General features: G+C 39.2%; 1 protein-coding gene across 9 annotated transcripts in view; it reads left to right on the plus strand.

The window, feature by feature from the left end:
* The window catches only part of BBX (BBX high mobility group box domain containing), a 268,781-nt gene that overhangs the window by 162,345 nt on the left and 89,897 nt on the right, over positions 1-16,539 (plus strand). For all 9 annotated transcript variants that reach the window (XM_038582723.1, XM_038582722.1, XM_038582727.1 and 6 more), the window contains 2 exons: positions 7,779-7,949; positions 13,471-13,710. In XM_038582723.1, coding sequence (XP_038438651.1) covers positions 7,788-7,949; positions 13,471-13,710 — 402 coding nt within the window. In that variant the 5' untranslated portion in view covers positions 7,779-7,787. The remainder of the gene's footprint in view (positions 1-7,778; positions 7,950-13,470; positions 13,711-16,539) is intronic.

Genomic DNA, 16,539 nt, shown 5'->3' on the forward strand with positions numbered 1-16,539 from the left:
AAGGCTTTACCTTACATCCCCCTTTCCTCCCTAAGCGTTTGGGCTCTTCAGTGAGGCTTCCTGGTTCTAGTACAAGCTTCTCCGCTGCCAACCGTGTGACCCTAGGCAAGGCACTTAACCCTCAGCTGCTTCACCTGGGATTCATGGTAGTACCTGCCTCAGAGGTTTCTTGTGACGATCAAATGAGACGATGGATATTATGTACAGAGCAAATACTAATTAATAAATATTAGCTGCATATGTATATTGTTTTAAAAATTATCCATAGGAGCACATCATTCTGGGAAGTTGTTTATGTGGTTAAGTGTTAGATGAGGAAGTGACAAGCCCTGCCATTTACCAGGCTCAGTGCTGCACCCTGGACAGAAAAGGAAGAAACCATGGCATCTACCCTCTAGAAGTTTGCACCCTGGATTTTTTTTTTTCCTCCAGGATGAGAGGCGGTTGGCATCTATAAAAGTGACATTAAGACACGGAGAGTGCCTGCCCTAATAAGATCACGTACAATTAAAGAGCATAAGAGTGACGGGTTTTTATTTAAGGTTTTTATAGAAAGCTTTGAAGGAAGAAATATGTGACCTAGGCCTTGGAGGATGAGAAAGACTTCAACAGAAAATGAGAGAATGTTAGGGTGAGCCATGATCAAAGCTGGGGTGTTTGCCAGCTTCCCTGTTGGCAAGACCCCTGTGGGAAGATAGAAGCAAAGTATGTCTTGAAAGCAGCATGACTCCCTGGAAGGAAGATTTTAAGCAGGTCAGTCTAATTTGTGTGGAACTCTAGAGCTACCACTTTGTCATGGTTTCTTTGGGGTTTTTCCTCTTCTCTGTCAACTTGAGAAAATGGTGAAGTCTTGCAGTCTCCATTGGAGTCAGGAGAGGCCTTACTTGTGGTTGGAATGTGTGGTGTCTAACACTAAGATTTTGTGGGCCTCTCCTACTTTCCTCTGTCTCACTGGGTCTGCATTTCCATTAATATGATTTGGATGGGATTTTATTGGACATTTAGGAAACAATGTAAACTCTAGAAGACCCCTGTGGCAGCATTAAATTCACGCCATGTTTTAAAGACTGAAGTGTACTGATTGCCAATGTTGTAAGACAAGATGCTGGAAAGACTGAGAGGATCTAACTCACAAAATTTATGACTGTGCCACGGAACTGTTTCTGACTGTGTATCACTCAGACAAAGGAAAGGAAACTTTCCATCTTTCTCTTTCAGTTTCAGAGTCTGGGGATTATGTCATCTGGGAAGCACATGGACCTGTTTAAATGGAAGACATGTGTTCCCTGAACAGCATCTTCGGCTGAGACAAAGCCAGCAGATGCTGCCGGTTAAAACCTATAGTCCCTCTCAAAAGCTTGTGGGGAAAGGGAGGATTTACCAACACAGAATGAGAATGTTCTGGGCGCCAGATTTTGTGCTCGGTATTAAATATAAAATGTGGGCGCCTGGGGGCTCAGTCGATTAAGCATCTGCCATCCGTTCAGGTCATAATCCCAGTGTCCTGGGATTGAGCCCCGCATCCGGCTTCCTGCTCAAAGGGGCTCCCTGTCCCTCTACTGCTCCCCCTTCATGTGCTCTCTCTAGCTGTCTGTCCATCAAATAAATATAGAAAATCTTAAAAAAAAAAAAAAAAAAAGAACATGTTCTCATGGCAGAGCTGTTACTGTTTTAACATATGAAGAGAGATCATCAAGATTAATAACTTCATAAAGAAGTAGTTCACGGTAGACACAGGATTCTAAATGAGGCCTTACAGCCTCCAATGGCCATAATTTTCTTTTGTCAAGTGTGATGTTTAGTTTGTACTGTTTCTTCTGTGATATTTCTTCCTTAAACTTCTCTCAAAGTTTGACCTTAGTAAAGTCTTCATGAATGGGCTTGCTTTTGAAGAGTACATTACATGAAATTTTTTCTAATTTATCACCATGTTGACTTGTATTTAGTTCAGAACAATGATTTATCTAATTAGAGTCACTCATCTTGGCATAGGAAAGGGCACACATGGGTTGGTTTGTTATTTCAAGATAAATAAATATTCAGTATTTTGGATAAGGACCTTCAGCTTCTGTCATTTGACAATTTCAGCAGCATAATTTGATGATATTGAGTCTTTCCAGTAGAGTCCACTGATAGGTAAATAACCTGTTTTAGTTACTCTGCAGTTGCAGAATGGATGACCCCTTTTGAGTAAAGTCTGCCAGTTGCTTCATTTATTGTGTGTAGATTATTAGCTTAATTTGTCCTTGGTCAAGGACAAGAAGCCAAACTTTATAAAATGTGGGGCTTTTAGTGGAAAAATAATAACAAGTCTAGGCCTCTGTTACTATAAAAAAAATTAACAATTTTCCCTCCTCCTTATTGTTGAAATAAGATGAATGATGGACTTAAGCCTCAAAATTCTGCCTTAATTGTCTCTTCTAATTTTTCTTCATCGTTTCTTTCATTCTTCTTTTTTGTTTTCTCATTACTTCTGAGTGATAATCCAGGAGCATCATTTCCCCTGACTCTTTTCTTTCAGCAGCTTGAAAACTGACCTGTAAGGAATTAAAAAGTAATTAGATAACTATAAATTATTAAAGTATTCAGTTGAGGTATTTCGTAGTCAGTACATCAGTTATACTTTTCCTGACTCTTGTCTAAAAAGTATATTATGTCCAATTCGCTTGTGCACTTTTTCATCTTTCATTTATGCTAAAAATACTTCTTTCACTCTTACTTTGTTTTTTTTTTTTTTTAAATTTTTTTTTAACTTTTATTTATTTATGATAGTCACAGAGAGAGAGAGAGAGAGGCAGAGACACAGGCAGAGGGAGAAGCAGGCTCCATGCACTGGGAGCCCGACGTGGGATTCGATCCCGGGTCTCCAGGATCGTGCCCCGGGCCAAAGGCAGGCGCCAAACCGCTGCGCCACCCAGGGATCCCTCACTCTTACTTTGTTGTAGGCACAGTGTTGACAGTGTCCGTCTTGTTTCTTCCACGGCTCTGGGGGCTGATGGTTCTTACCTCATGCCACCTTGACCCATGTGCATGGTTACACATAGTTTTTTCAGCCCCCCTTTGTTCAGGGAAGAGTATTTGAATTCAGGGGAATGAGCAAGATGGGGGTTCATTTTGAAGCCATTTGAGTGTATAAAAACAATGAATTATCACCATTATTTAGCACAGGGGTTCATATGGTTGCTTGCTTGTAACAACCCTCACAACTAACTAATCTCGATATTCTGGTGGGCCAGGATGCTTCTGAGTATATAAAACTAAGTAGTCTTGGATTATGAAGAAAAAGAAGCCTATAGTGAAGGAGATAGAACATACTCAAATAATTGTAATTCAAGGGAACATGTCATGTCATTAGCAATATAAAGTCTAGTGGATTTCTGGGGAAGGAGAGATTAATTTGGGGGTTTTAGCAGAGACATACAGTTTCTGTAGTGGCATGTCAGCTACATGGGAAAGAAATCACATGTGAATGGGATTATTCTGAACCCCAGAGCCACATATACCATTCATTAATTCTTGATGTTATGTTTTCTCTTTGAATATTAAAATTTTATACACACACAAAAGCACATATATTTAAACAATTCACATATAATTATATTACATAATCAAAATCCTTGAGGCTAAAAGATCTATTTTTCTCTAGGCATTGGCAATCACTTTGACCTCTCCAGTTGATACATCTGCTTGATTTATAGTTTCCCATTGATTTCTTATACTATTTAAAAAATGTGTTACTTAAACAAAGATAGGATCATGATGATGGAGCAGGATGATTCTGAGCTGACCTCCTCCCATGGACACATCCAAACTACCACTGGGTATGGAACATCTCTCTCTGAAGACTTTACCTGACGACTAGCAGAACACTCTTCCACAACTAAACATAGAAAAATCCACACCGGGAAGTATAAGTGGGGCAGGGACACAATAGAGTTATCACCAACACAGAAATTCTCCCTGAGAAGCAAGGAGGTCCAGCTCTATGTTGAGCAACCACCCTCCCTGGGAGCCTGCCCCAGGAGGATGAGCCCTCATAATGTCTGGCCTTAAAAGTCAGCAAGGCTTGACAACAGGTGAGCGGAGGGCTATAGCCCACTACTGCTACCACAGTAGTCATGGCAGGGCATTGCAGCCAGTCGGGCTGGGAGCCAGCCTCTTATACCAGTACACCTGCAGCTGTCAGAACCTAGCCACTACAGGAGAGTATACACAGCCCACTCAGGGGATACCCCTGGAACAGTAATGGTCATAAAGATCTTCACCAGACTTGGGAGACGAATGAGTGAGTCCAGTGAGAACTTCAACAAAGAGAAAGAAAATGCAAAAAAAGAACCAATCAGAGTTGAATACAATAACTGGATTGAAAAATACACTGGAGGGAATCAACAGCAGATTAGATGATGCAGAACAGATTGGTGTTCTGAAAGACACAGTAGTGGGTGATCTGAAAGGCATGGTGGTGGAAATCACCCCAGCTGAAAAGAAAAAGGGATTAAAAAAAATAAGGATGGTTTAAGGAGCTTTGGTTATAATATCAGGCATACTAACATTCCCATTATAGGGATCCCAGAGAAGAAGACAGAAAGAGGCAGAAAACTTATTTGAAGAAATAATAGCTGAAAACTTCACTAACCTGGAGAAGGAAACAGATACCTAGGTCTAGGAATCACAGAGAGCCCAAGACCAGACACACTCAAAGAAGTCCACACCAAGGCACATCATAACTAAAATGTCAAAAATTAAAGAGAATCTTAAAAGCAGCAAGAGAAAAGCAACTAGTTACATAGGGAAGGTGGTACCCCATATAAGACCCATCAGGTGATTTTTCAGCAGAAAAATTTGCAGGCCAGAAGGGAGTAGCATGATATATTCTCAAAGGGTTGAAAGGAAAAAACCTAAAACCAAGAATAACCTACCTGGCAAGAATACTCAGAATTGAAGGAAAGATAAAGTTTCTTAGCCAAAATTAAAGGAGTGCATAAGCACTAAATCACCCTTAATAAGAAATGTTAAAGGGACTTTTTTAAGAGAAATGGAAACAGCCATAAATGTTTTATCTCATAAAATACTGGGACCCCCGTATGCATTTAAATACCACTCAGGCAGCTCATACTGAAGTGATTAATAAACCACAAAAATAACCATTTCCTCTTCTCTCTATATAGCATTGGTATTTTTGGAAATTGTATTGCCTGTGCCAAGTTTTATTTGTAGATAGAATGAGAATTGTAAATGGTCTATCAATTCACAAGAAATCTTTGTTCCTTTATTAAGAGTATACCAAATAGGGATTCTCTGGGTGGCTCAGCTGTTTAGCGCCTGCCTTTGGCCCAGGGCGTGATCCTGGAGTCCTGGGATCAAGTCCCATGTTAGGCTCCCTGCATGGAGCCTGCTTCTCCTTCTGCCTGTGTCTCTGTCTCTCTCTTTCATGAATAAATAAATAAAATCTTAAAAAAATATATATACCAAATAACTAATTCCATTTAGAGTTTTCAGTAACTTATTATATCCTTGAGGGAGCCACACAAATCATATAATTGTTTCAGGTATTCAGCAGAAGTTTCTTGCTGAGAAGACAGTATGTCTCCCTCCTTCCTTTGACTAGACAAAGCTTTTCATAAATTGATGAAGATTTTTATCAAAATGAAGATTTTTACTTTAGCACAAGGAGTAATCTGAATGTTTATCAATAATGGAATGTTTGAGTAAATTGCAATACAATTTTATTTTGGAATATTCTATAGTTATTACAAAATGGAAACCGTCAAGGTGTATGAACTTAAATGAGCATGATCTTTGCACATTAAAATTTCTAAATGGCTATGTTTACCAGTATATTTGTATATTAAAAAAGTTACACAACGGGACGCCTGTGTGGCTCAGTGGTTGAGTGCCTTGCCTTTGGCTCAGGGTGTGATCCCAGGATCCAGGATCGAGTCCACGTCATGCTCCCTGCATGGAGCCTGCTTCTCCCTCTGCCTGTGTCTCTGTCTCTCTTTCTCTCTGTGTCTCTCAGGAATAAATAAATAAATTCTTTTTTATTTTTGAAGTTACACAATGATATAGTCCCTAAGGATATGTAAAAATTGGTCAAAGGATAGGCAAAACAGGTTAAAGGGGCATGATTATTAACAGAAGAGAATTCAGAAATAGATTTATACACATATAGTAATTTAGTGTAGGATAAAAGTGGCATTTCAGAGGAGTGGGGGAAGATGTATTATTTGATAAATAGCTTTTAATACTACTTGGCTAGTTATTTGGGAAGAAAAGAATAAGATAGACCGTGATCTCCTTTATCAGAAGCAATTACAGATTGGTCAAATATTAAAATTCTTTTTCGTAATGAAGTCATGCGGTTTCTAGAAGGAGTTGTTAGTGATTTGTTTTGAAATGAGGAAGACTCTAAGCATGACCCAAAGTCTGTAAACAATGAAGGACAGAGAGGATAAATTTGCCTATGCCATATTGTTTTAAAGGCTTCAGAACTGGATGAAACTAGAAACTGTGAAATCCCAGTTTTAGCAATGTGACATAAAAAATTTATTGATATCACTTTACAAGCATTTGGACAATGCGCACTTACAGTGACCCAAAAGGCTACTGTTATGTGATTTTAGCAACTGTGTTTATGTTTGTAACTGTCACTGTGAACCATTTAATTGATAGCACTTTGTTGTCTTATTATTTGAGTATTTGCTTGAGTATGTATAAACAATACTTTGGATATTGTTACTTGAATGAATGAGAACTGTTAAACTAGGGGAAAAAATGAGAGAATGCATGTAAGAAACTGACATGTTGGGCAGCCCAGGTGACTCAGTGGTTTAGCGCTGCCTTGAGCCCAGGGCGTGATCCTGGAGACGTGGGATCGAGTCCCACGTCAGGTTCCCTGCATGGATCCTGCTTCTCCCTCTGTGTTTCTGCCTGCCTCTCTCTCTCTCTCTCTCTCTCTCTGTCTCTCATGAATAAATAAATAAAATCTTTAAAAAAAAAAAAAAGAAACTGACATATATAATTTACCTCTGGGCTGTGGGGCTGGGTGTGATGGAGAACAGAAACCTCATTTTCTGCTATTTTCACCTTTATAATATGAATGTATATTGTTTTTATCATTGAGGAAGAAACTTTTTTTTGTTTTTAAGTGAAAAGTAACTTAGAATTTTGGGCTTCTGAAAGACTTTATCACATTCATAAGCTGGCTACTGCTTAGCTATTTCAACCAGCCACCTATTAGGGAAACAGCAACAGCAAAAATCCAAGACGTTTGATTCTTACAAAGTATTCATTTTCCTTAATAATGCTCCAAGCTCGGATATATCATAGTGTAGAATGCAAATTTCATGAAAATTTTTGTACTAAAAGAGGAGCCATTGGACAGTATATGGAGGGCTGCCCCTGGGATCACCTCTTCTCCCCTGGGAGCCATTCTTCTGCTGCACTACTGGGAAACCCTACCCATGAGTAAAAGTGAACAGGTGACAGTAACTTGTAATCATCCTGCTGCTTTTATTTGGGTTTTGAATTCTGAAGTTATGGAGTGGAAGGAAGTAGATTTCATAAAAGGCAAATTTTATTAGCTCCATTTAGCCAAGTAAAACTGAATGTTTGATGATGTACTTAGAATGCGTACTGAATCCAGTAAATGCCTGAGCTGGTAGATACTTTAGTCATTAAAACTATAATCCAATTAAGGCTAAGGAAGCTAAATAAACAAATTTTAATCAAATGTACTTTGATTTCTCTGTTTCTCTCCCCCTTTTCCTTTACCACAGGTCACAGTAATGAAAGGCAGTAATAGAAATAAAGATCATTCAACAGAAGGAGAAAGGGCTGGAAAGCGACCAAAACGAAAGTGTCTTCAGTGGCACCCACTGCTAGCAAAGAAACTGCTGGACTTTTCAGAAGAGGAGGAAGAGGAAGACGAAGAGGAAGATATTGATAAGGTAACGCCTCTGTTTAATAGAGAAGTTCTGAGTTTTGAGAAAGGACAGTCGTCACATATGAGGAGAAAGATGCATTTCTGCAAGTGGGCATAACTTGCATCCTATTTAACTGCTCAGTTTACCTTGTTATTCCAGATATTGATGACTCCTGAAGTCTCTGTACTTCCTAATAGCTAAGACAGAAACAGACCCTTCTCAGATAGTGTCTCTGTCAATTAACTGATGATTTTCAGGTAGTGTCATACACAAATGCAGTGGAGATGGCGGGGGATTCATAAAATCTGTTGTGCTCACCTGGCATCCACTCTGTTGCCCCTGGGGCTTCTCTCCCCAGCTTCAGCTTAGCTCTGCCTCTGTAGGCAGCCTCAGAGCATCTCAGGGCCTCATCTCTGACACCTTCATGGCATCTGGCAGTTGGCACCCCCAGCAAGCCTCCTTGGTCCTTCGGTCCTCCATGTCCCCTTCTCTTGTGTCACGCTTGAGCAGCCAGCTCTTATTTAGAAAGTCACACATTCCTCAGAGTCTTGGCATAACGGGTTCCTCCTCCTCCTCCTCATTCAGCTCTCAGGACAAAGGCTACCTTCCCAAAAGGTGGGATCTCATCGTCGCAGGTGTCCCTCCCAGCCAACACGTTCCATGTCCAAGGATTTCTTTCCTGGCATTTACCATTTAACTTGTGTTTGGCTGTCTACTTGTGTATGTCTGTCTTGTCAGACTAGATATGAGCTCAGTAAGAGCAAACTCTTGCCCATCATGTCTTCCTCTTGTTCCTTGGAATCTGGAGTGGTGCATATAGCCAGTATTGAATAGATACTGGAAGAATCAATGAGTACATTCTCTGTGTCACTACAACTTTTATAAACATGTTTTTAGTGTTCTTCAGACCTCGGATATCCATTCCGTCTTTTGTTTGAGGCTTTGATCAGCCTCTAAGAAACCATTTTTTCTCTTTTTCCTGTTTCTCAGATGTCTTACCCTTTACGGTCTCTCTCACTGTTGACCTTTTTCTCCTCTTTTACAGAGAAAACAGAGGCTACCAGAAGTGACTCCCGTCAGCCTCCTCTATTCACCTGTACACTTATTTCACTCCTTCCCCATCTTTACTTCCTCCTCTCCTTTTTCAGAGAAACCAGTGTTATTAATTCTGTTTGAAGGATCTGCCAAGTTTATCCTGAATTGATCTTCCTGGCACATTTGCACCTGCCGGTCCTGTGGTCCCTGAAGTGGTCTCCTACTCCCCTGTGTCTGTTCCAGGATTTGTTTCTCTCCCAGCTGCACCTTCCTAGCTTCTTTCAGTTGCTGCTCCCCTATTCTGCCCTCAAGTATTGGTATTCCCTGGGCTTCTTAATTTCTCTCTCTGTCCTGGACCTTTCTCTAAACTCTGCACTCTCAATTTTGACTGTATACTGGACATACCTACTTAGATCTCAAATCAGAACCTCGGTTTGAATGTGTTCTGAGTGAAGCTTTGAACCCCATTGTCTGGCATCCCCCTTCCTCAGTAGGGGGGAATCCCCAGCTCGCAGGTGGATAAGACCAGAGGCCTTGTCTGTTTTCTTTTGCTTGCGTCTCCTACCCATCCATCAGCAGATTCTCAGCTGCCCCTTCTCCAGGTGTTCTCAGCTTGACTCCTCCCTCACAAGGTCCCCACAGCCTTCAGCTGACCCACACCTCCACCCCTGCTAGTGCACATTCTAGCATGTTCCATCTCTCCCCTTGGCCTTTCCAAAATCTGTTCCCAACAGAGCAGCCAGAGGCATCCTTTCAAATTTATTTGTATAGAGGCTGTGCCGCCCTTCTGCTTCACGAGGGTGGGGAATTCACACTCGGGGCACTGCCTGGTCCCTGTCAGCTGCCCAGTCCACAGCTGTTGGAGTGAAAGAATGAAGTGATGGAACTCCCTCCTCTCTTCAGTCCACACTTGGTGATCTCCTCCACTTTCTTAGCCTGGCCGCCTTTGTACTCATGCCTCCGTTCATGATTATCACAGCCAAGACATCACTGCTGAGAACCACCTCAAGTTTAGCCTACCTGATACCGATCTTTCTGCTCCCCACCCAGTCTAATTTCTCTCATCTGAGAAAAAGCATTCTCTGTTGTATACAAAGAAATCCTGCCGCTGAAGCTAGGAAGACTCTTCCTTTAAAAAAAAAGAAAAAAAGATTTATTTACTTACTTTAGAGGAGTAGGGCAGAGGGAGAGGGAGAGAGAGTCTTAATCAGACTCTATACTGAGTACGGAGCCCGACCCCATGGGGCTCTATCCCACGATCCTGAGATCACCACCTCAGCCAAAACCGGGAGTTGGGTGCTCCACTGACTGCACCACCCAGGTGTCCCAACACTCTTCCTTTTTTAACCATAAAATCCAATTGCATAGCAGCTCTCTTGGTTCTCCCTCATAAATAAATATTGTCTCTTTTCTAACTTTTCCCTTCTCCTCATTATGGCCTTGGTTCAGCCTTCTCCTTTCTTACCTGGACACCTGGAACACTTCAATGGTTCCTCTAGTTTGGGTTGCTAATAGTTTTGCTATTATAATTCATGCTCAACACTGATGACAGGAGTTATCTTAAAATACAGGTCTAGTGATGTCTTTCCTATGCTTAAAACCACCCATGGGTTCACCATCCAGCTGTGGTTTCTATAACCTGGTCTGGTACTAGTGTTGATTTGTGACAAGGTATTACTTGGCCCCTGGTGAAAGAAAAATTGAAGTCTTCATAGAGTTTTTCACTTCTTTATAATTTTATTTACTCGTTTGTTTATTCACTTGGTTAATTTAATGAAATGATTGTAACATTAAGTAGTAATTGAAAACATTTTTTTGATGCCCATATTTGGCAAATAAATAATTTGGGTAAAAATATGATAACCTATATTGGTCCCCTCAAGGATTTGTTTTTTGTTTGTTTGTTTTTTTATACAATCTGAAACTACTCATAGGATTAAATGACTGTTTTTTTTAATAAGACACAGCACATTCCTCATGAAGTATGTCCATAGCTATGTCTACAATCTCATGTCCTGGGTCCCTGGTCTAAACTTGTATATATCAGCGCTCTTGAAGTATATATCAATCAGTGGTCATAGAGCTTCAATCCTTTTTAGTTTTCTGTGTCTCCCCATTGACTACCTGACACATTCTGAGTCATCTTTTAGAATTTAGCTCAGACAACACATTTTCTAGGGATACTTCAGTGTGTTTCCATCCATCCGCTAGAGCTTCATTATCACGCTGGTTCCTTTTAATATGAGCATACTGCTTTTTAATTCATTAACTTTTGTCTTTCTTCCCTCCCCAAACAGTAAGCTTCTTGGTCCAGGATCTTGTCTTATTTATCTTTTTTTCCAGCTCTTGGCTTGAGTTTTATAATTTAGTAACTGAATCAAGAGTTATTCTTCTCTGAAGGGAAAATATAATTACTTCCTAAACCTACATAATACACTTTTTATGCCTTGATTTTTCTATAGCTACTTAGGTTCGGAATGCTAAATAAATATTCTTTATTATTTAGCATTCAAAATGCTAAATAAATATTCCTTAAAAATGCACATCATTGTTAATGATTGTATACATAATGAGGAGACTAAATCTGTAGCCTTCACTCCCAATAATAATCTCTAGTATATTTCTAAATCATATAGCTATGACTTTAAGATTGTTCCACTGTACTGTGTTGTTTGAAGATAATTGATGGTTAACTAAATGCATCTGCAATACTTAATTTAAACTTTTAACAGCTTTTTAAAAATACAAATTGGATTAAGCTAGTGATTTGTCCTAGAGTATCTGTAGCAGTTTCCCAATAAACATGTTACAAAAGAACATGGTTGCCTTACGGTAGTGGTTCTCAGAATGTGATCTTCAGACGAGCAGCACCTGGGAACTTGTTAGAAATAGAGATTCTGGGCAGCCTGGGTGGCTCAGCAGTTTAGCACTGCTTTCAGCCCAGGGCATGATCCTGGAGACCCAGGATCGAGTCCCACGTCAGGCTCCCTGCTTCTCAACCTCTGCCCGTGTCTCTGCCTCTCTCTTTCTCTCTCTGTCTCTCATGAATAAATAAAAATCTTTAAAGAAAAAAAAAGTCTCTGGAAGACTCTGACAAAAAAAAAAAAAAAAAAAAAAAAAGAAAGAAAGAAATAGAAATTCTTAAGGCCCACTCTAGCAGATATACCGCATTGCAAACTCTGGGAATGGGACCTAACAATCTCTGTTTTAACAAGACCTCCAGGGATTCCACTGCCCACTCAAGTTGAAGAACTAATGCTCTATTATATGATGCAGACTAACAACTACCTCAGTCCTTCTTGATTTTAGCTATGAAACAAGAAATTAAAGAGATAGTTTTAGTCAGCCTTCTGGACTTCTTTTCATGGTTGCACTTTTTCCAAGAAATAGCATAGGATCATATTTAACAATTTGAATGTACTCTGAGATTCTGTGATCAAGAAGTATCAGCAGCCATGCACAGGAAGTAATGTAAGAGATTAGACGCAGAAAGACTAGGCTAGAGCATTGGAAATAATTACACATATGGAATGGGCAGGACCAGAGCTTTGTAGAAGTCCTCAAAGACGTCTAATTGAATTAAATGCTTAGGAAAGGGAGGATTCGGAATTGAATTTGAAGGTTTAAGCCGAGTTGAATTTATTCGTATTATCATAGCATTTCACTAAACAAGAAAGGTTGGGCACCTGGATAGCTCAGTGGTTAAGCATCTACCTTTGGCTCAGATCATGATCCCTGGAGTCCTGTGAACCAGTCCTGCATCAGGCTCCTCAGAGGGAGCCTGCTTCTCCCTCTGCCTGTGTCTCTGCTTCTCTGTGTGTCTCTCATGAATAAATAAAATCTTTAAAAAATAATAAAATAAGAGAAGTTGATATTTATGAAGTTGAAAATTTATTATATAGTTTCTTCAAATTACTACTAAGGGTCTATTTTGATTTTTACAGTGGGAGGCTCCCCTTGTGCATAAAACACTGAATAGTCTATATTAAATTTTTATTACCTATTATTTTGTTACACATTTTCATATTAACTGTAGAAAAGGACTTTCCAAAGAGGAGAAACAACTAATATTCAAGGATTTTTTTTGTGAATGTTGTTAATCTGGAGACCCGTATGTCACTGAGTAGATTTATTTATTTACTGAGGAGTTAGTTAAGTACCGATGTTATATACCAGACATTGAGCTAGATGCTGTGGTTGTAAAAGTAAAAGAGCTTTTGTCCTCAAAGAGCTCACTGTTTAGTAGGGGAAAAATGTAAGCAATCAGAACACGATAATAATATATGCTGTATTAGAGATATGCATAGGTTGCTATAGAAACTCAGCAGAATAAGCAACTAAGCAAGTTGGTTACCAACCACTAATAGTGGTTGATGATTAATTTTTTTTCTACTTTGTGAGTTGTTTAAATGAAGCTAAGAAAAAATACAATTTGAGAACCAAAAGTAACTTAAAAGCAAAACTGACCAGGATGTGTTAAACATCTGGCTTTTGTTTTGGTTGGTAATAGGTTCAACTTCTTGGGGCCGATGGCCTAGAGCAAGATGTTGGTGAGACTGATGATGAATCACCAGAGCAACGAGCCCGGAGACCAATGAATGCATTTCTCTTATTTTGCAAACGTCATCGCTCTCTTGTACGTCAGGAACACCCCAGGCTTGATAACCGAGGTGCTACCAAGATACTGGCTGATTGGTGGGCTGTTCTAGATCCAAAGGAAAAGCAGAAATATACAGACATGGCCAAGGAGGTAGGTTACGATGACAAGGTTTTATGGTGGCTGTGAGCAATCAATCCCATATCCCAGCCTTCATATATGGAGTACCTGTTGAAGGTCTAGCAGCACAAAGCGGAATCCTGAATCAAGTGTTATGCATAAACATAAGAGCTTTGTTTCTATTCCTAAATAACAAGTCCACCTTACAAATGCTGGTGGAGATGCTGAGAGTAATCCATTGCCAAGTTTTCTCATTGTGTATACTCCACAGATTGACGTCGGGGGTTGATTTTTATGAATGGTAATTTATTTATTATGAATTTTTTTTTTTAATTTTTTTTCCAAGAACCCAGCTTTGCCTGTCAGAGAATGCCCATGGTAAAGATAACAATCTTAGGTTACTCTAGTTGTGGCATGGGAAAGAGTCTTGATCTAGTTCTAACGCTAAATAACCTTGTGATAGTATCTGAGTCAGTCTCTGGGTTTCAGTCTGTTTTTTTTGTTTTGTTTTGTTTTGTTATTAGAATAAGGAAATTGGGCAAAAACTTATATCCCTTCCAGTTCTAACATTTTTTTTCTTTTGTAATAAGTAGTTATTAAGAGATGTGCTTTGATTTATTTTTATTCTATAGGTGGTACAGCCTGAATATTTAAAACTAGTGAAGGAATGAATGGCCGCGAAACATGTACTGTGATTAAGTGCATACATATAAATAGTTTAGGCAGAAGTATTTCCATGCAGGAAGACTATTCAGAAAGGTGGGACATGGATCTATTCTGATACCAGTGACTGAATTCCTTCAAAAACTATATACCAGTCCGTTTTTAAATTACTCTGAAATTAATGTGAGTTCATTATGCTTCTAAAATGTATTGTTTAGGAGCACCTGGGCAGCTCAGTGGTTGAGCATCTGCCTTCAGCTCAGGTCGTGATCCTGGGGTCCTGGTATCCAGTCCCACATTGGGCTCCCCCACCAGGAGCTTGCTTCTCCCTCTGCTTATGTCTCTGCCTCTCTCTGTCTCTCATGAATAAATAAGTAAATAAATAAACCTACCTTTAAAATGTATTGTGTAATGGATTTATTAGCAAGTGAAGGAAAAGCAAATAGCATTGTGGTTAAACTTAAATAATTCTCACATTACTCCTTCAGCATCCTAACTTGTGAACAATCTCAATTCATGAAAACCCCTGCCACCCAAACATTTGGTTAAGTTCTATGAAAAGATGAACGAACCGGCAGGGGACAAAAATAGAGAGTTTCAAGTGACACATTTTATTAGACATCTCAGTATGTGGAAAAATAATTCTTTGAATTGCTGTGGTTCTACTGAGTTGTTTAACAAGCTAACATGTAACATAAAAATTTCTTATGCAATCTTAAAGGATATTTGAATCCAGAATATATGATTGGCATAAATGTTACATAATTAATGATCATGTAAAACTTTGTGAGTTGGCTATTGTTAAAGACATGATTTTGGCTATGTAGCGCATCTGGAAAATTTAAAATCAGTTCCAGTAACCTACATGATTTTAAATGTTTCAGTAAACTTTACAAGCATAACAGTAATTAACAGCATTTTCCCATTAAATAGCCTTAGATTTTTTTTTTTTATAGTTCTGCACTTATATGGCAAAATAAACAATTATATGAAACCTCATACGGAACAACATTAGCTTCTTATAATTAAACACTTGAGTTTGGTTTTGGATTGCTGTTTTTTTATAACATGCAGCCTGTCCCAAGTACTTTGTTTGCCTTTTCTTAAATACTGCTAATTTACAAACCCAATAGGTGGCCACTTTTAAGAGGAGGAAGTAATATGTTCATACAGGAAATCTCTTACTAATTACTTAATTACGTTCACAATATTTGCCATTGTGGCGCCTCATGAAATCTGTTAAGGTGGCCTCCTGCAATCTGCTACTCACCAAGGCAGATCTTTAACCTTGCAACCTGCCTTGTTTACAGTTGGCTCTTAGGAAATGCTCTCTCAGTTCTAGTGTGAAGTGTGTAAGGTTCAGCTACTTTCACAGTCCCTATATAGTTGATTTTAGTCATAAGTGATCCTGACTTGTTTCAATGTATTCACTACTTGGTTTCGAAATTACATTAAAGTGCAGGCAATTGTGCTGGTGTTCTTTGTGTTGATACTGCAGACTTCATTGCAACCTCAGTTTCCACAACAGAAACTTACTCGGAGGGCCTTCAGTATACCTAGTCGGTGGTGATTGCTAGTGATGAATTCGGTCTCAGCTCCTCAAGGTCCTTTCACCCAGGCAGTCATTTTTAAAACTTTTCTATGTGTAATATTTTCATGTAAACACCAGATTTTAATGGGATTCTCTATAGGAACAAGACATACTCTTTCAGGGTAGTTTTTGTATGACTATAAATACTTCAAAAGATTTTTAAAGCAGAAATGAGTAATAAGTCCTACAACTTGGGAGGGTTTATTTTTTTCACCTGTTAAAACTTTCTCTGATGCTTTTCTTGCTCCTGATTATCTTGTAGTGCATCTGGTGAGAGGAAACAGCCATTCTGGGATTTGTTTTCAGTTTCTTGAATTATTGCCCAGTACTAATTTGCATTGTTGAAAAAAAAAGGGGGGGGTGTTGAATGAGGGTTTCATACTGTCTGATTAATCTCATTAGAGCAATAACTGGTTATAAGTAATTATAAAAATACCATCTAAGGATATAGCCTGCGTAATTTTTTAAATTCAGCAATGTACTGGACGATGCAGTGTTGTGGATGTTCCCAGGTTTGAACTGTGTGACTGCTGGTTAGGAGACGCAGAAGCGATCTTACTTTTCCCTTTAACATCGTATGCCCATACTCTTAACAGATACAGGAATAC

Source organism: Canis lupus, chromosome 33, assembly GCF_011100685.1.
Source record: "Canis lupus familiaris isolate Mischka breed German Shepherd chromosome 33, alternate assembly UU_Cfam_GSD_1.0, whole genome shotgun sequence".
NCBI lineage: Eukaryota > Metazoa > Chordata > Mammalia > Carnivora > Canidae > Canis > Canis lupus.